The following is a 20,617-nucleotide window of genomic DNA, read 5'->3' on the forward strand; positions in this document are numbered from 1 at the left end:
GAGAGAGAAAGAGAGAGAGATAGAGAGAGGGAGACAGAGAGAGAGAGAGAGAGAAAGAGAGAGAGAAAGAGAGAGACAGAGAAAGAGAGAGAGATAGAGAGAGGGAGACAGAGAGGGAGACAGAGAGACAGAGAGAGAGCTGTTTATATGCACTGCAAAAAAGATGTTGTAACATGATAGTACCTTTGAAATATATTCAGCGTTCTGTCAGTGCTATGTTCTCATGTGAGTTCTCTGATTAATAAATGTATTCTTTGATTTGAAAGTTACCCTATGCTGTTGTTGTTGTTATTTAGCTATTGCGTGGTTAAATCATTCTCTTCACTTTCGCATGCTTCCCCCGTCAGGTGTCTGAAGTGCTGGAGGACCTACACCACCACCAACCGCATGTCTTAATTTGTTGTTTTTTTGGTTTATTACTGGAGCGCTAATGGCCTATGACAACAAAGACTTTGCTCTGTGCAGATAATATAGAATACATTCATCAACATTGGAAAAGGAAGCGTGGGAATTAAGTGCAGCGGACTTTGAGCCGACAGACCAGCCAGACCTGTTTCTGCATGCTTTGTAAAGGGTAAATAATGCATTACTTTGTCATTTTAATCTTATATTCAGTGTTTAGGTGGATTTTGTGGATACATGTGCACTGTCCCTTATCAAATAAACTAATATATAATTAAAATATATATATATATATTATATATAAATAAACAATTACCTTTGATATTTGTCTATAACCACATCTGTGCATAATTGTATCTCAACAGTAGAAATCTAGTTTTGTTTGTTAAATAACCTTTTCTCTTGTTTTTTAATAGAGAACAATAATCCAGACAATGGAATCCAATCTCAGGTGAGTCACTAAAAAAATACAAATCACAGGTTGATTAGTAAATATAAGAGCAGTCGGCAGAGTTGCTTTTATGATTTAATTTATTTCAACATCATCTTCACATCTGGCCAATATTAATATAAAATAATATAAGAAATCTGTGAAAGAGTCCATCCAAAGCCCTATAATGAGAGCTGTGGGTAAAGAGGCTAACTGGCAGCAAGGTTGTCACCTCAACCTCAGTTAATGGATGACATCATATCCTGTGATGACCGGCCTGTGTTCATCATTACCATGACTTTACTGTGTATGTCCATCTTTGGCACAGTTGGCTGCATGGTTTCAGTTCAGTGACGTTGTCTTCTATCACATGACGGTCCTGTAGTCAGCTGTTCTTCTGGATGATTTTAGAAGAGATAATGTAGTGCCAAACTTTATATCTACTAAAACTACAACCAGATGACAATCAGTCTTATCTGGTAACAAACCAAAACAATTATTCTTTGTCCATCTTGCTTTGATTTTAGTGCTGTAGTTGAACTCGGGTTAAGACTGGTCCTGTGGGAATGCGATGGGGTAGATTTGGCGGTAGTGATCCACATAGTGGACCTCTAGGCCCTCGCTGATGTAGTCGGGCAGATCAGAGAAGTCCTTCCTATTCTCAGCTGGCATGATGATGCAGGTCACACCAGCACGACGGGCCTAATAGGGACAAGAAAATACAGTTTACTTGAGTAAATATACACATTAGTTGAAATACATTTCAAAATTACTTTTACAAAAACAACTATATTTTTGCCCTGACAGCAGTGGGATCTAAGGCTTGTAATGTCAGTTTGTCAGTTCACCCAACATGTTGGCCAACAGAAACATCTAAATAACTGCTGGCCAGTGTAGCGGATGTCCACTGAGAGTTTATACAAATAAAAGGACTATAACACAATCTGAACTCTTGAGAGGGACAGGCTGAGGAGGAATGCAGGGATTTGGCTCCAGGCTGGTCTTTGCCCACCCACTCATGTGAGAAAATGCCCAGGGACGCTTACCTCCTGCTTACAGTGGGAACTGCCATTGGTGCTCGACGCCTTGGTGGCCTTTTGTGCATTAGCGGGATGGCTTTCTGAGTGCACCTCAAGCATCTAGGCAGGCAGGTAGAGACCCTCCCACTATGGTCCGCACACACTCTACATGCAGTGTGGCAGTGTCGGCAGCTTTGTTCGGTGGGGTGGGTGTTGAGGATATATGTACGACGGTTGCTTGGCCGTCGCCTTGCCCGTTCGTACTATCTGTTAGGCATGACGGACTCTTTTTCTGGATCTGTGCTCGCTGTAACTACCCAAGACTGATGTAAAGGGCGAGTGTGTGTTGGTGGCACCTACTGTACATGTCTCCATCCTCCTTGATGACCTAGGTACTGTGGTGTGCAGGGTGTCTACCGCTTGTCTTTTTGACCCCTGCAGGCTTAGGCTATGGCTCTACCTAGTTCAGTTACCTGCTACCTAGGTTGGCGGCGCCCCCCTACTTGTCCTGGGCTGCAGCGACTAACCTTTAGTCAGTCGGGATCAGTGTGGTTATTTGGAATAAATAAAGACAGCAGAACCAGTCAGATTGGCTAAGATGAAACCTATATTGACAACAGATACTGAGAAGAAAAAAAGAGAATCTTTCCTGCGTTTGGGAATCCTATTTATCTGCGTCTCTTTCTTGTACTCACAGCGATAGTTTTTTCTTTAATTCCGCCCACTGGCAGTATTTTGCCAGTCAGTGACACTTCACCAGTCATGGCTATGTTCTGGCGCACCGCCTGGTTGGTTGCCAGGGATAACAGTGCTGTGACGATGGTGCAGCCAGCGCTTGGTCCGTCTTTGGGAGTCGCCCCCTAGGAAAAAAAGTGACGTTATTGACGAACAGAAACGAGCATTGCTACCAGGAAGTGTATCTTTGATACCATCACAGGGAACACTAAAGCAGGATATTATCAAATCTACACAATTTTGAAAAATGCTACACAAATGAAAATGTATTTTGGCTTGCATACTATTAATTAACTAGTAGGGATACTTCCTGAAACTCGGTTCTAAACGTAAACTAGTTCTAAATGAGTAAAGAAACGGGACTATTGATAAGGTCTGGGGTTAGCGGTTCTGCTATCGGTACTTCAGAAGTTACAGAGTCTGAAACCTCCTCTGACTCTGTGCCTTCACACGGGGGGCGGAGTCTTTACTGTGACACACACACACACACACACACACACACACACACACACACACACACACACACACACACACACACACACACACACACACACACACACACACACACACACACACACACACACACACACACACACACACACACACACACACACACGTCATGGCAGAGAGAAGAAAAAAATCCAAAGTGTGGCTACATGTTACTCCTGTAGATGCTGAGAACTCTGTACAAGTAAGGGAGGCAATACCAGCAATATATCAAAAGATTTGGCAAACAAGCAGAGCACGAGTGTGCAGGTAATGTCCTCGTCCACTGCAGGTAGCATCAGCGGGGAAATATGAACTTTGATAAAAGATAATTACTTTTGTAATTGTTTCGCTGCAAATGTATTTTTTTAATTTAGGAACCTTTTGTATTGCTGCTCAAAAAATACTATTTGTTTATATACAAGAATAATATAGCACTGTTGATTCTTTTCCTTAATTAACTGTCTGCTTTTCTCACGACTAAATAAAAGAGAACTGATAAGAGTATAATAATATAATGTATGTATAATAATATAATGTATGTATAATAATATAATAGTATGTATAATAATATAATAGTATGTATAATAATATAATAGTATGTATAATAATATAATAGTATGTATAATAATATAATGTATGTATAATAATATAATAGTATGTATAATAATATAATGTATGTATAATAATATAATAGTATGTATAATAATATAATGTATGTATAATAATATAATGTATGTATAATAATATAATGTATGTATAATAATATAATAGTATGTATAATAATATAATAGTATGTATAATAATATAATGTATGTATAATAATATAATAGTATGTATAATAATATAATAGTATGTATAATAATATAATAGTATGTATAATAATATAATGTATGTATAATAATATAATAGTATGTATAATAATATAATAGTATGTATAATAATATAATGTATGTATAATAATATAATAGTATGTATAATAATATAATAGTATGTATAATAATATAATGTATGTATAATAATATAATAGTATGTATAATAATATAATAGTATGTATAATAATATAATAGTATGTATAATAATATAATAGTATGTATAATAATATAATGTATGTATAATAATATAATAGAATGTATAATAATATAATAGTATGTATAATAATATAATGTATGTATAATAATATAATAGTATGTATAATAATATAATGTATGTATAATAATATAATAGTATGTATAATAATATAATAGTATGTATAATAATATAATAGTATGTATAATAATATAATAGTATGTATAATAATATAATGTATGTATAATAATATAATAGAATGTATAATAATATAATAGTATGTATAATAATATAATGTATGTATAATAATATAATGTAGTATAATAATATAATAGTATGTATAATAATATAATGTATGTATAATAATATAATAGTATGTATAATAATATAATGTATGTATAATAATATAATGTATGGATAAGCTACTCGTAGCGATACAACGATGCCCATCAGCTAGAAAAGAATCAGTCAAAGGAACAGATTAAACAATAGTGATCAGGAAGTCATTTATATACTTTAGCGTCTTTGGGTATTTAGAAAAGCTCTATATAAAATGAAAGTATTATTATTACTGTATTGCCATGGTTACCTCAGGGACATGCAGGTGCAGGTCGGAGTTGAGCAGGAAGTGGTTTTCTGGTTGCTGGGTCATCAGGAAGGATCTGGCAAAGGTTGAAGCGATCTTTGCACTTTCTTTCATTACATCACCCAGCTGACCTGCAGAGGAGCACCAACATCTTTAACCCTCTACCTCCCAAACAATAACACACAGAATGAGTACGGTATAGCTCCTCCACCATAGGGCGGATATATCTGGTCTCCTTTGAAAGGTAAGAGGATAGGAAATAGGAATCTATTGTAATTAAACTAGACTATATTACCATTCCGGAGGAAATGGAGAAGCAATGAAGATTGAAGATTTCTATTTTATCCTAAAATACAACTTTTATAAATAAGAATGTATAAATAAATATTTAGGTGGTCTCAGTGTTTAATTAATATACTCAATGTTCAGTTTCTTTTGAAAATATCAGACTGGTGTTTAATGAAATGACTGACCTGTAACCTCCAGTGACCCCTCTACTTTAGAGTCCAACCCTCCAGAAGGGCGGCGTAGTGAAGTCTCGATGAACAACGTCGACCCTCCTACAGAGTGAAGAAAATACAGGCAGAGTGTCAGCGTGTCACATCTTTCATTGGTGTTGGTTTGAGTGTGCGTGTCTCTCACCGAGAGAAGTCCATGCCAGCCCCATAACCACTCCTGGTGGGGTGACATCGTACATTCGATCGACTGTGAAGATGGGTTTACCCACGTAGACCTGCAGGTTGTCGGGTGTAACAGTCACTGCGGTTTGTTCACCGCTGACAATACTGAATGCCACCTTTCGGAAAACCTGACAGACAGATGAAAAACGGATTACACGCAAGAAAACACTGGCGGATGTTCTACAGACTGTTCCATGAAAATGAGAAATAATGTTGTCTTTGTCACAGTCCAGTTATTGGTTATACGAGTTATTGGTTTCCAAATCAATATACGGGATTTAAGATTTAAGTGTAGCAGGTGGTTTCATGTTGCTTTCTGACCCCTCCACACTGCACAGTAGCTCTCTCTGCTGGTCCTTTTAAAGGATCAAGTAGTACTAGAATATATACAATAGTAGAATATATACTATAGTAGAATATATACTATAGTAGAATATATACAATGCCTCCCTTTGATATTTTCCCATTTTGTTGCTTTTATACATGAAATCATGGTCAGTATAATTTGGCTTTTTTGACAAGACTTTGCAAAAGTGAAAACAGATTTTTACAAACTAATGTCAATTAATTAAAAATATATAGTGTAAAATAAGTGTTTGCATAAATATTCACCCTTTAAAGTGACTGACCTAATTCAACAAAGGTCCAGCTAGTTGAAATGGAGATGACCTGAGTGCAGTTGATGCGTGTCTAGTGATTGTACTATAAACACACCTGTGTCTGGGAGGTCCAGTCTCTGGTTCATCAGTGTTCCTGCTACAATTGCAACATGAAGACAAAAGAACCCTCCAAGCAACTCAGAGAAAAGATCATTGAAAAGTAAAGTCAGGAGATGGCTACAAAAAGATGTCCACCTCACTGGACATCCCACAGAGTTCAGTTCAGTCCAGCATTAAGACATGGAAGGAGTACGGCACTAGTTTAAATCTCCTAGAGCTGCCGTCCTCACAGACTGAGTGACCGGGCAAGAAGAAGACTGAGGGAGGCCACCAAGACACCATGACCACTCTGAAGGAGTTCAAAGTGGCTCAGAGGGAGAGACTGTACGTACAGCAACTGTTGCCCGGGTTCTTCACCAGTCGCAGCTGGATGGGAGAGCGGCAAAGAGAAAGACACTGTTGAAATAATTTGCCCAAAGGCATGTGGGAGACTCCAAGGTCAATCGGAAGAAGGTTCTTTGGTCTGATGAGACAAACATTGAGCTTTTTGGCCATCAGACTAGACGCTATGTTTGGCAAACACCAAACACTGCACATCACCACAAACACCATCTCCACCAGGAAGCGTGGAGGTGGCAGCATCAGGCTCTGGGATGCTTCTCAGCAGCAGGCCCTGGAAGGCTCGTAAAGGTAGAGGGGAACATCAACGCAGAAAAATATCCCCAAATCCTGGAGGATAATCTGACTCAGTCTGCAAGAGAACTACGACTTGAGAGAAGATTTATTCTCCAGCAAGACAACGACTCCAAGCAAACAGCAAACGCTCCACAGAAACGGTTCAAAGACAACAAGGGGAATGTTGTGGAGTGGAAGTCAAAGCCCAGACCTCAATCCAATCCAGAAATGTGTGGCTGGACTTGAAAAGAGCTGTTCACACCCGATCCCTGAGCAACCTGACAGAGCTTGAGCTGTTCTGAAGAAGAATGGAGAAAGATGTCCAGATGTGCCGGCCTGAGTGAGACAGACACACAGACTCAGTGCTGCAGCAGCCAAAGGTGCGTCTACTAAATACTAAATATCTGAAGGGGTGATCATTTATGCAATCATTTACTTTACCTTATATATTTTTTATGAATTGACATTATTTTGTAAAAATCAGTTTTTAAGGTTTATTTTGCAAATTCTTGTTAAAAAAGCTAAATTATACTGTCCATGACTTCATGTATAAAAGCAACAAAAGGCTGAAGACTTTGTATAGGCATTGTATGCAGGATGTAATGCGGATTAAGACTGAAGTATTTGTTCTAGTAGTTGAAGTAGTCTGACACATGTGAGCTCTGGTTTAGTACAGCCAACGCTTTACAGTATTCTACCTTTTCAACTTGTTTCTGCAGGTTCCTGACTCCTGATTCCCTGCAGTACTGCCTGATGAGCAGACCGAGGGCGTCAGATGAGATTGAGGCGTTCTCCTCAGTCAGACCACAGTGAGAGCGGAGCTGAGGCACCAGGTATTGCTGGTGAGACAGACAGACAGAGAAATTGAAATTTTGGAATAGCAAGGCATATTCATTTTTTACTTAATACTTGTTAGCAAAACTGTGCTACTATCATTACAAATATACAACAATTACCATAATCCTTTTCAAGGTCAAAATACATATAATATCACACCTCAGCAATAGCCAGTTTCTCCTGGGCAACATATCCAGACACATTGATCATCTCCATCCGGTCTCTGAGAGGCTCGGGGATGGTGTCAGTCACATTGGCCGTGCAGATAAACAAAACCTGTATTGGAACAGACAGAGATGCGTGGGGCTTCATACATTTTTCACTTAAAGAAATGTGGTAATGAACATAAGGAGCACACACTCCTACCTTTGACAGATCTACAGGAACATCCAGGTAGTGGTCGAGGAAGTTGGCGTTCTGTTCAGGGTCCAGAAGTTCCAGCAGAGCGGAGGATGGATCGCCCTGATAACCACGACCCATCTTATCCACCTGGTAGTGACAAGTTAGTGAAGAACACATTATTATATACATAATATATGCATTATTTACATATATATACACACAAATATACATATGTTATGTGTACTGTAATATGCTTCATTTTTGTCTTTATTTGTGTTGTTTTTTTTTGCGCACGCACGCATCACACTGACCTCGTCTATCAGCACCAAAGGATTCTCTGTCTTGGTTTTCTTCAGGCACTGGATAATCTTCCCCGGCATTGCTCCAACATACGTTCTCCTGGACACACACACATAATCACGTTTCAGAAAATCAAATGTATGCTTTATGCTGATGGTTAAGTCTCTCATTTTGGATTTGTAAGAATATTCTCGCTATCGGCCCTGAAATTCAATATCGGTACATTTATAGTTGTAACTCATCACAATGTAGGTGCAGTTAATCCTAGAATGCATTGTCCTTTATCCATTGAATATCTCGTTCTTTTCATGCTCAGCACCTGCCAAATACCAGACACAGAGCCTGAATGTGAGCTATCATAAGCACTAATGATGACAGTATAGACCTGTGTCCTTTGATCTCAGCCACATCGGTCATGCCTCCCACGCTGAACCTGTAGTACTGTCTGTTCAGGGCTCTGGCTATGGAGCGGGCAATGGAGGTCTTTCCTACACCTGGAGGGCCGTAGAAACATAGGATCTTCCCCTGGGTGGAGCCACGCAGCTGGCTCACTGCTATAAATTCCTGCACAAAGACAGAGAGGAAGTCAAGTTCATTTTCACAAGAAAAAGCTCCACAGCTTCTGATGTGTGGATAGATATATTTGAACATTCGTCATCCAAGTAAAAAAGTATATATTTTGTATTTATTGTGCTTTAAATGGTGTTTGAGTGCGTGCATATACTAACCAATATGCGCTTCTTTACATCATCCATTCCATAATGGTCTTCTTCTAGAACCTCTTTGGCTCTTGCTAGTGATAAGTTCTCTTCACTGTAGGTACCCCAGGGCATGCTGGTCAGCCAGTCCAGGTAGTTACGGGTTACACTGAAACATAGAGTGGTTGTTGTTGTGAAACAGAACAGAAGGGATTGAAGCATGGACAGAACTCATACGCTCTACTCAGAGATAGAATAGACGGCGTTGGAGGACAGGGTGCTGCTGCATATGTGAAGACATGTTTATCTGTTACGGTTTTAAATGCCATCACTACTTCATTCTTTTAAATTCATTACATTGAAAGTTATCTTATCTAATATAATCTAGAAACAAGTTATAATTCAATTACTGTGGTGGGTGTATTCAAACCACCCTGAGCTGTCTCTAGTGCAACTGATAAATCAGCAAACCTGCTCGCTCAGTACAATAACTCATATGCTGGTTCTAGGGGACTCACCACAATTGGTTGGCAAACGATTCAAATAATGTAAAAGAGATGAGTGAACATCTCAGTCTGTCAAAGTTGATTGTTGAGCTGACCAGAACACATTTGCAGGATCCTTTACAATCAATTCCATTTTCAATTCAATTGTATAGCCCAAAATCCCAAAATCGCCTCAGAGGGCTTTATGATCTGAACAAAATACTAAATCCTTGGTCCTTGGACCCTCACATCGGAAAAGGAAAGGAGCAAAGCGAGACTCAAATAAATGCACGTACTCCTTGAGAAAAGCAAATGCCATTTAACACATCAAATTAATATCGAGCTCTTTTTGAAACCCATTTAGGAAAGCAGTAAATATAAATAAAATCCTCTCTCTATTGCTCCTCTTGATACTTTAATGACTGCTTATAAATAAGACATCAAAGAATTCCAATGCTTTCACTGAGCCAACAGCTTACTATTACTTCGGAGTAAACAATATCTAACTGATTCTGAAACTACAGCTCTCAGTTCACTCTACAGGCCTTCACTTCCTCTGCTGTTAGGAAGGCACTAAGCTATCTATTGCAGTGGATAAACTATACCCGGATTTGTAAAGCTTCCTGCCCCATACATTGTTGAACAAGTTACAAATATCTCTTATGTCTCAACTTCTACTGGAATTATTGCTTCCTTCTTTTTTAATGGGGGTGACAGTGAGTGAGGCTCAGTGGTAGAGCAGGTCGTCCTTTAATCAGAGGATCGGCGGTTTGATCCCCGGCTCCACTAGTCCATGTCAATGTGTCCTTGGGCAAGACAATGAACCCCAAATGTATGAATGGGTTTGAATGGGTGAATGATGACATGTAGTGTTAAAGAGCTTTGAGTGGTCGGAAGACTAGACAAGCGCTTTACAAGTACATTCCATTTACTCTTAAAAACTATCTGCCACTTTCAAACTGTCCCGTCTTAAGTCTTAGAGCAGGGGACACTAATAGGCGGACCGCGGTCTGGACCCTGGACCAACAACCGATAGATAATAGAGAATTATTACATTTTAACGGAGCGCTTCCATTTTATCCAGCACAGCTTTTCCAGCCTTTACGGCACTCGTTCAGCGGCCCGGGAAACACACCGACCAATCACATGTTTTAAACCATCTCACGTGATGCTGCTCAGCCATTCAAATATGTGTATTCTGATCAAATTCCCAACTCGAGTGAGATTTACACACATGGGGGAGACGGGTGACAAACCCTCGTTGTTATGCAGATAATAATACCAGACAAAACTAACCAGTGAGCTAAATTCCAAGTATACCTTAAGGACATAAAAACATGGATTACCTGCAATTTCCTGATGTGAAACCGACAAAACTGAAGTTAGGTTAAAACATCTTATATAATGACATGGTTAGCCTAGCTGCCATTGGCCTCCAGTACCATTGTTAAACATCTGAGTAATCTAGTGGGACAAAAAAATAGACAAGACCCACTTGAACTCTGAGGAGTGGTTGTCCAAAAGTCCCAGTTTGTTGAGTTCTTCGTTGATGACGTCCATGATGTGTTGTGGGACGGTCCTCTCTTTGAGTCGCTCTCTAAACTTCTCCTCGATAGCGTCTTTGTCCTCTTTTTCCAGACCTAGTTCCTAAAATCACACAGCACACACAAATTGTGCAGATGTTAACAAAATACTATCACCATTGCCGATAGTAATGCGATGACCTTACAGTGGCTTCTGCTAAATGTATTTTTGGGGGGAGAGATACATAAAATAATGCTACAACAAATACTACCTATGGCAGTGTTATATGATGGAATATGTGGCGGTTCAGATGTCTGTTGTGGTGGACGTACTCATCATTCAGTCAGTTTAGAAGTTGCACTGGTGCAACATACAGGAAACATAGGTTGCAAGTGTAAAGACAGACAGACGACACAGTCTGTTCTACCTTCTTAATGATCTTGAGCTGTTCCTGTAGCAGGTACTTCCTGTGGGTCTGTTTGATCTTCTCCTCCACCTGAGAGCAGAGCAGGGACACAGATGAAGGACTGAGGGTGATTAGCAGAGCAAGTGGCTCATACATGTTTGGTGATGACCTCCGACCTCTCGGCCCAGACGCTGCTGCAGTTTACTGAGCTCATACTCCTTCTTCAGCAGAGACAGAGCCTTGTAGAGACGCTTCGGGATCTGCAGAGAGACACACAGCAATGGTTTCAAAGGCCTGCACACGTCCAACTCATCAATAGAATTATTTAATATAAAGATATTAACATTTATATAGAAAAGCTGCGGGAAGCATCTGTGTTAGGTTCAAATCAACCACTTATTCCCCATCACTGTAACCAAATACATTGTCTTGTATTGTGAAATGGGCTTACTACGGCCCCTAATGGTTAATGGGGTAAAACAAAACACACACTTTGACTGTGGTTCACACCAGCCGTAGTTACTGTGGGTGTTTCCTTCCTAATCGGCCTCTGGGGGCAGTAATAATCCCATTCCAACTTTCCTCATCAGAATGAAAAGATGCCGTCCCTGTCACACAAAGTTGAGTGTATAATTTATCGAAATAGAATAACAGTACGTTTCATTTGAAAAGAAAAGACATGAAGGATCAGGACTACCGGTTTGGTTTGGCAAATGATCAACTTGCCCACAGCTGTTACAGAGCAGCACAGAGCCGCTTCCTGAGCTTTAAGACGCTATAGGAATCCTCCAGGACCGTCTCCCACAGAGGGGACAGAACAGTCCCAAACAGGCCTTTAAGCATGGAGACTACTCACATTGATCTCTTCCAGGACGTCTTGTAGCTCCTGTGACTCTGCTCCTGTCAGAGCTGCTCCCATGTCGCTGAGGTAGATGGGATTATCAACCACTCTCTGACCTGCCTGCATCATCTGGAGGACCGACTCTCTGACGGACACACACATTTCACAGCACTTCATTTAAAAAAAGAGTAGAAGGAACTACTTCCACTCAGCGTATTTAGGTGCTGCCTTTATGAATCACATCAACTTTCTGCAGATTGTGAGCAAAAGAGAATGAATTCTGAAGGAGACTTGTAAAGTAGATCGGAGGGGAAAAGCTCAGAGTAGGTCTGTAGAGCCTACAGAGTGTCCGCTCATCGTTTACTGTTTTCTGTTGCAAACTGTGACGTCACGCAAACATGTTTAAAAAAAAGATCCTTTTGAAAATGACTGGCAGCGACTGCATCTGATGACTTTAGATTAAAATCTTTACATATTGCACATTACATGATTTTATCTGCTGGCTGTCAACACCAACTGACCCAGACTGGAACAGACCTGGTCCCATATCATACTCATGAGCAGCTCAACAGTCCTATGTGGGTCCCTGCCTTTAGGACATTTTTTTGTAATTCATTTCAGTTGCTCAATCTAATTTGAAATTGTTTTTGTTTAAAAGTAGATTGGTGTCCAATACTGTATTTCATTGTTAAATGAACCCACGACTTAAACCAAACCAAGCACCACGTTCCATCCATCATCGCGATCAAAACCAGGAGACTCATAATCAGGATACTGTGCACAGGTCGGACCTGATCTCCAGTCATGTAGTGATCAGTGAAATAAAATATATAATGAAGAAGATGAACAAAGCTAGCAGTTGTCAAACATTTCTAAATTTCTTTCGGAACATTAAGCTATAGGTCTGCATTGTGCAGATATAAGCCGTCTGCACGATGAATAATGTAAAAACCTGAACAAACAGGGGATGATAGTACAGATTGTGACAGATGACTGACCTGTAGAGAGGGTTCAGTGCAATGATGTCTCTGATGGTCTTCACTATCTCTGCTGTCAGCGCCTGCAAAACAAACACATTCCAGAGAATCAAGTATTTAGACGTTTCCTTTGTAGTAAGACCATCTGTTTTATGATGAAATGTACTACTGTTCATTACATGTGCGTTTGTACCTTGACCTCCTCTGTGACCGTGAACTGTTCATGTTGAATGTTGTCCACTTCTACCATCAGGATGTTGGAGGATGTTGGAGGCTGAAGCTCTGGACTCAGGTCTGCTTCTGAAATCTGACCAACAACAACAATCAAAGTCAAAATAAATATAAACCACAAATACTTCATCTCCCACCACTAACCACACACACACACACACACACACACACACCACAGAGTGATTACAGTTTGACTATCATGTGTGAAATAAAGTTTTACTGCCGATCTTCGTCGGCCGATATCCAGTAAAAATATTTGAATAGGAGATGTTTATTAATGCTTCACCAATCCCTGATAATGCTGCTCTATGAACAACACATCTGTGTTGGAATCGGCAGGAGAGCTAGCAACGTTGGCAGCGTCGGAGCTAACCGCTAATGTACGCAGTGTTTCCAGCCAAACTACAACCAGAAGCCTAAACTAAATCATAACCTGGCAAAGCAAACATGTGAAACATTAAAAACATTCGGGGCACATTAGAAAACACTGCATGAGCAAACAACGTAAACTGTCAGTGTAGCAGTCTTGGCAACTTTGATGCCTGATTTAGCAACTTTTAGAGCTAGTGCTGCTAGCGGTTTAAAGATCTAGCGTACCAACCCTAGCTTTCACTTCACCAATCAGTTACTAATTAGGCTACTTTATAAATACTTATGAAACATATACTGAATAAACAATGATGTATTATTAATCATTAAATATTTTAAAATGAGCTCCACTTTTACCGGCTGCAACATTAGTGATGAAGACATTAACGCATTCATTATTATTATAATCCAATGATATAAGCCTAACGTGAACATATTATTTGAAATGGGCCATCCTGCATAATGTATGTACTTTCACTTTCCGAACAGAGGGCCAGCCAGCTGTTTAGAAGTGATACAATATTTCTGGAATACTATTAAACTGCGGCCGGACAAAGCAGAGGTCATCCATGGAAATCATTGAACATCATTAACCCAACACTGTGAGTAACACTTCCTCCTATCAGCAAGCCTTCGCCTGAACATTTGTCATAATCTTAGCATATTTTGTACAACATATCATTGAAATGTACAGCGACCCTTTGTACGTGTAAAGGTAGGGTTGGCTCAGACACATAATGATGCAACCTACGGGTGAGGTGAAGCTGAAGAGGCCCGCATCTATTTCTCATTACATAGTTTTCTTGGATTAATATAATGGTACTTCCCTTCCATAGGGTGGAACTTGTTGGGTCTTAATTGTGGAATGTGATTAACTGAAGTGGTATTGTGCTTAGCTCAGTCTCTGTCTCAAATATGTAGAAGCAGAATGATCGTTTCTCCCTCGAGCTGCCAGAAGCAAGTGAATGATTCACAATGAATCTGTTTTTTCTCTTATTTTTCATGTTTCTATTGGAGGCGGGTGTTCGATTGGATGACTAGAGGTCAGTGGTTTGGGACCTTAGTGGCTGTGTCTTTGCTGAGTTTCCTCACCATCCTCTCTCTGTTTCTACCTTTATCACTAAACAACAAGCAGAAGACAACCACAGATGTAGGCTACCGAATAGTCCCAAGCTTCATTCATAACGTTGGCATTTTAATTATTATTAATAACTTACAGAAACATTATGTGCATTAGTCCTTCTCTCTCTCATATACAGCGAAACAGCGCTCAGTTGGACGTGCCAGGAAAACTCAGGATTAGATTGCTGGACCACCTCAGCAAAGGAGCAGCGGCTCTACTCCTAGCTCCCTCAGGAGCTCTGCTCTCTGAGCCCAGCTACCCTATGAAGACAGCTCATTTTGGCTGCTTGCTTCTGCAATGTCATTCTTCTGGTCACTACCTAAAGCCCATGACCATAGCAGAGGGTCGGAATGCAAACAGGTAAATAGAGAGCGTTACCTTCCGGCTCAGCTCTCTCTCCACCACAATGGTCTGGTACAACGTCGGCAGCGCTGCTGATGCCACACAGATCTGCCCGTCCATCTCACGCTACATTTGACCCTTTTTGTGAACAAGACCCAGAGATACTTGAACTCCCTTGCTTGGGGCAGTGACTCACTTCCAATCTGGAGGGTGCAATCCACTGTTTTCCAGCAGAGAACCAGGGCCTCAGACGTTGAGGTAGTGACTCTCAACCTGACCACCCCAGTGCAAACAGAGACAGAATACTGAGACCCTCAAACAGACTCAAAGTGGCTCCAGGTTTTCAGGCGAGTCTATTAGTTTGTGATAATTTGATTACACACAACTTTATTTAGAAATATCCACCATGTGAGCATAGGGTCCTTCTATAAGACAGGGCCACAAAATCAGCAAGCAATACAGGACCTGGGACAAGGTTCACAGGTGAACCTGGTACTTACGTGGGCCACTGGGGATCAGAGGCCAAGGGCAGTTGCCCACTTTGCCTTTTTGCTATTTCCAACCTGAGTTCTTCCTTTGATTTGGTCATTCACTTAGTGGCCCAATGTTCATTGACTTAATATACCTAAAAAAGTGCCCAAAGCCCAGATCAATGTGTGCTGACTCACTACCAACCCTGAGGAAATACCATCATGGCCTCACGGTTTCTCAAACTTCATGGACGGTCCAGAAGACGGCAAAAGTGTTGACTGGTCGCATGAACTGCTTGAATGTTTGTCTGAGTACTGCTTGAGAGCCACATACTGACAGCATGTGTAGAAGGCCACAGATGTGGCATGTGAGGGTCATGTTACAGACCTTGTCCTCAGCTTGCTCCGTCAGAGAACCTGGTTGGTCCTTGCGGCTGCGTTTGGCTTTGCGTCTCGCTGGAGGTTTGGGTTGGGACTCTGACTCAGACTCTGACCACACAGGGGCCGTCGCTGCCTCCTCAGGCTCCATCTCCAGCTGTTTTGTTATCCGGATCCTGACAGACCAGAGTGTAGCAGTATCGTATATATAGTGGAGGTCTACACAATGCACATGCAACAGTGTGCCAAGGGGAGCAAAGTCTACACATCTTCATTACAACTAACCACTATGCCTTCTACCCAAAAGCAGCAGCAGCGTCTCTAACCTGCGGTGTCCCATGACGATCATCCTCAGCTTGTCTCCCAGGTCCTGCATCTCATGAATTTGGACAAAGGTTCCTGTAGAATAGACGGCATCTAGAGACTCCACCACATCTGACTCGTCACTGCAAGAGATGGAAACACTCATTACTGCCAACACACAGACATAGATAGCAGGCAGCATGTTCCAGCACATTTCACTGATTACTGCAGTCATTGATTAGTATTGACGCACTGCCTTAAAGTACATCACATCAGATACAACTGGTCCGCAGACCAAATAGCACCAAACAAGTGCGGACCAATATTAAGTGAAAAATAGGACCTCTAATAAAGCTCCACTCATGTCAGTGACGATTAGATTCATTTACTGAAGCTGCTTTAAAACAAAACAGCAGTGGAAAGCTTGTGACGTGAAGCCCAAACATCATTTACTATACATTAAAGGTAGGTGGGGAAAAATGGATACAGCATGGTATCGCAATATTTTGCGTGCTCATATCGTATTGATACACAAATATCAATCTTTTATTATATAAACCATTAATATTGCAGTTAGGGAAGTCGGGATTCACTGTGATTAATCACATTCTTATGTCATGTTTCATACCATTAAAGATATAAGAGTCTGTCCATTCTTGGTTAAAGGCTCTGGTTAAGTTACGCCATGTGAAATAACTTCTCCTGTTGGGTCTCTCTCCCCTTTTCTCCGGTGTGTAAATCTCACTGGCATTGCGACGCTAATCAGAATACACATATTTGATTGGCTGAGCAGCATCACGTGAGATGATATACAATCCAATTAATTGGTTGCTGTGTTTCCTGGACCACTGAATGTAAAGGCTAGTAAAGGTGTGCCAGTTAAAATAGAAGCTCTCCGCCAAGATGAAATAATTCTTAATTATCTATCGGTTGTTGGTCCAGGATCCGGATACATCGGCGTCCGGACCCGGACCGCCTATTAGTGAGCCCTGATGTAGACTAATACAAGCTGTACAGTTTGATGATGAAGAAATTAATGAAACGTTTTTATGACCGTGTTGGTCATAACACTGTCGTAACCATTTTGCTGCAATAAAAATCACTGAAGTGAGATGAACCAATGAAAAGGTTGTCTAAAATGGTACTGTGACTTAAGTACTGTGGTCATATAGTATCGTGGGGCTTCTGGTGATTCTCACTTCTAATTAAAGGAGCCCAGATGTTCCATTCACATGAGGTTTTAGCAGGTTCAAGCCAGTGACAGTAACATGGGATGGTCGAGGAGTACAGCTCTTTTTCTCAGGCCTGTATCGACCATCAATGATTAGAGCAGATGAGACTTATCAGACTTACTGATCATCTCTCTTCAGGAAGACTCCAGCATACGGCTGAGCCAGACGAACCTTCCTCCTCAACAGCTCCATCAGCGCCTTGTTCTTTACCTGACAGGAAGAAAGACAGGCGTCACACACACACTCAGCACTTGAAAAGACATACCACAGAGATTTACCCTTGTATGTAACATTCAGTAATCCTTCTAAAAGGAAGGGAACTTTTTTTTAAGGAGCTTTATTGAGAATGGGTTCCAGCTGTCTACAGAGCTGTACAGGGGTGTGTTGCAGTTTAGGGTAAATTGTTTTCCTGAGTGCTGAAGAAGAACCCAGCTACAAACTGCAAATGAACTCAAAGTTTCTAAAGGGACAGTACAACACACGATGACCGCATGGTCTTCAACAACAAGTTGTGAGCAGTAGATCGAGCTGAAAGCGTTACGACACGGCGATCTCTCCTGCAATGACAACAGCGCTGCTGTGTGGTTACATCATCCGCGTGTCCTTGAAGGCAATAGAAGCATCATCCTCACCTCTATGATCTTGATGAAGCGGGGGAACACTGGGTTCCTGCTCACGGCGATCAGCGGCACATTAGGAAACACCTCTGGGACCATCATGGGGGTGAGGGCGGTCATCTGGGGTCCATAGGGCACCCCCCCATCTCCCCCAGACTCTTCTCCCCCAGAGCCCGCACTGTCCCCGCCGTCCTCCCCCGAGAAGCCCGCGCTGCCTGCCCGGTTCCCGAACATTCTGTCCTGAATCATATAGGGTCGAGAGGTCGGTGTGAGGAAATCGATATGGTCACGGAGAACGAGCCCGACCCGCATCCACCGGTGACGGGAGACGGTCAGCCTGCAGCCTGCTGTCATTGCTGTGCTGACCGGAACGTTAGAGAATGACTGTGGAGGCTGGAGCCGGCTCAGGGCTGATGTATCGGTCAGGAAGGGGCGGCTGTTGCCGGTCCTGAATGCTCCGGACCAGTTTAGTTTTACAGCCAGAGCTGACTTTCTGTGCAGGTGTCTAGCAGCGAAGATCATCTTGGCGCACGTCGCCATTTCTGGAGCTTTCTCCCTTTACAGCATCAGCGTGTGACCGAGCTTCTTCCGTCGGCGTTTGATGACGTATTGCTTCGCCAATAGGCTGATAGGCTCGTTTGAGTTTTTTTTTTATTTATGTACAATTTCACAAATTGTCAGTAAGAAACGGCAAAATACATACATTTAAACTAACATGCCAGGGGGGGCAACCGCAAAAACATAAAAATATAGACAGAAATAAAAGCATAAAAATAGAAGAAATGTAAATAAATAATATAAAGAGAAAAATTACAAACATATCACAGAAACATCCCAGAATGATTTAATGCAAAAACATTAAGACACACAAACACACATTACTACTTTGCAGTTAAATATTTAACATTTATTCCAACATGAAAACAAGCAGTAAATAACACTTTGATAAACACATCAGGACATCTTATTGTAGTCACCCTCACAGGGAATTCAGTATAATATATGTATCATATAATAATCAGTATAATATAAAACACACACATACATATAGATATAAGCTATGATGAGTTTTCACTGTTAATTTACATCTCTATTAAATGTTGATGCCTCCATGACCAAGTTCAGCAGATGAGACTGAGGACGACTATGTAGAAGAAAAGATGTTCACTTTGCCTAATATGTAGCTTGACAGAGTTCTCCATGTGTGCCCTGGTGTTCTCATGTTTGCTTACCTCCTCATCCCTCACTCCCTACCCTGGTGTTCTCATGTTTGCTTACCTCCTCATCCCTCACTCCTACCCTGGTGTTCTCATGTTTCCTTACCTCCTCATCCCTCACTCCTACCCTGGTGTTCTCATGTTTGCTTACCTCCTCACCCCTCACTCCCTACCCTGGTGTTCTCATGTTTCCTTACCTCCTCATCCCTCACTCCCGTAACTGTCCGTGCTGGATCTGTCCCCGTTGTTTTAAGTTATTAGCATGACTGCATCCAACTAGCCAAACCTGTCTGGTACAGCTAGTAGAGAAGCTTTATGTTCTGCTTCCCTTTCCCGCTAGTCTGCTGTGTGATTGTGAGGTCAGGCTGATTTGGGATCAGCTCTTTGGCCTGAAGTTTCTCCTCAAATGGGTCTTGGAGGAGTAGTGCTTGTGCTCGCCTGTAGAGACTAGTCCTGAAGAGGACTCGCAGCTTGGCCCCGAGCTGAATCTATTTGAGGACGCTGATTGGCTAAATTGTATGTCACTCATTTTTATCTTTAATCAGCAATTGGCTAAAGTGCTTCATAGACCCGCCTCACTAGCTGCGCGTTCTGAGACGTGCACACAAGTGAGATGACGAGCAGACAGGCCGCAAACAAAATACCCTTCAAAATAAAAGCACAGGATTTTTTTTCTTCTTTTTTGGGGGGGGGGGGCTCAAGGTGGGGACAGGCCCCATAGCCCTCTATCGACCAGCCGCCACTGATTGTGACACATACAATTGCTAATACTCTGCTTATACAGTGCAGTCACTTTACATAAAGCTCAAAGTCATGCTATCATGTTTATAAGACATTGTGCCTTTTCAGAAACGTATTATAATCTGTTATGATACATCAAAGCAGTTCTCTATTTGTCTTTATAACTGGCTACGGTTATGACAGATACAATGTCCTGTGTAACCCAGAATTCGGATTATTTTCCGCAACAATGAAAAATCATAGGCCAAATATCAAAAATAATTGAAAAAAGTGTTTTTCCAACAGCTGAACAACTTCTTGGCCTTACTAACTGTTCTGATGTCTTCCAGTCAGGCTTTGGACAGCACCACAGTACTGAAACTGCTCTTGTTAAGGTTTTCAACGACATCCACTTAAACACAGACAATGGCAGAATCTCAGTCTTAGTATTACTGGATCTCAGTG

General features: G+C 41.2%; 1 protein-coding gene across 1 annotated transcript; it reads right to left on the minus strand.

The window, feature by feature from the left end:
* Positions 1 to 922: 922 nt before the first annotated feature.
* lonp1 (lon peptidase 1, mitochondrial) lies at positions 923 to 18,758 on the minus strand. Its single transcript, XM_079158301.1, has 21 exons — positions 18,231 to 18,758; positions 17,720 to 17,808; positions 16,390 to 16,509; positions 16,074 to 16,239; positions 13,344 to 13,457; positions 13,172 to 13,233; positions 12,189 to 12,318; positions 11,509 to 11,592; positions 11,354 to 11,422; positions 10,898 to 11,049; positions 8,948 to 9,086; positions 8,605 to 8,783; positions 8,231 to 8,318; positions 7,944 to 8,066; positions 7,737 to 7,853; positions 7,439 to 7,579; positions 5,369 to 5,534; positions 5,200 to 5,286; positions 4,730 to 4,857; positions 2,547 to 2,711; positions 923 to 1,534 (listed from the first exon to the last, which is right to left on the minus strand). The coding sequence occupies exons 1-21, from the start codon at positions 18,753 to 18,755 to the stop codon at positions 1,379 to 1,381; spliced, it is 3,000 nt and encodes a 999-aa protein (XP_079014427.1). The 5' UTR covers positions 18,756 to 18,758; the 3' UTR covers positions 923 to 1,378.
* Positions 18,759 to 20,617: the final 1,859 nt, after the last annotated feature.

The sequence above is a fragment of the Pholis gunnellus genome (assembly GCF_910591455.1).
Source record: "Pholis gunnellus genome assembly, chromosome: 4".
Classification (NCBI taxonomy): Eukaryota; Metazoa; Chordata; class Actinopteri; order Perciformes; family Pholidae; genus Pholis; species Pholis gunnellus.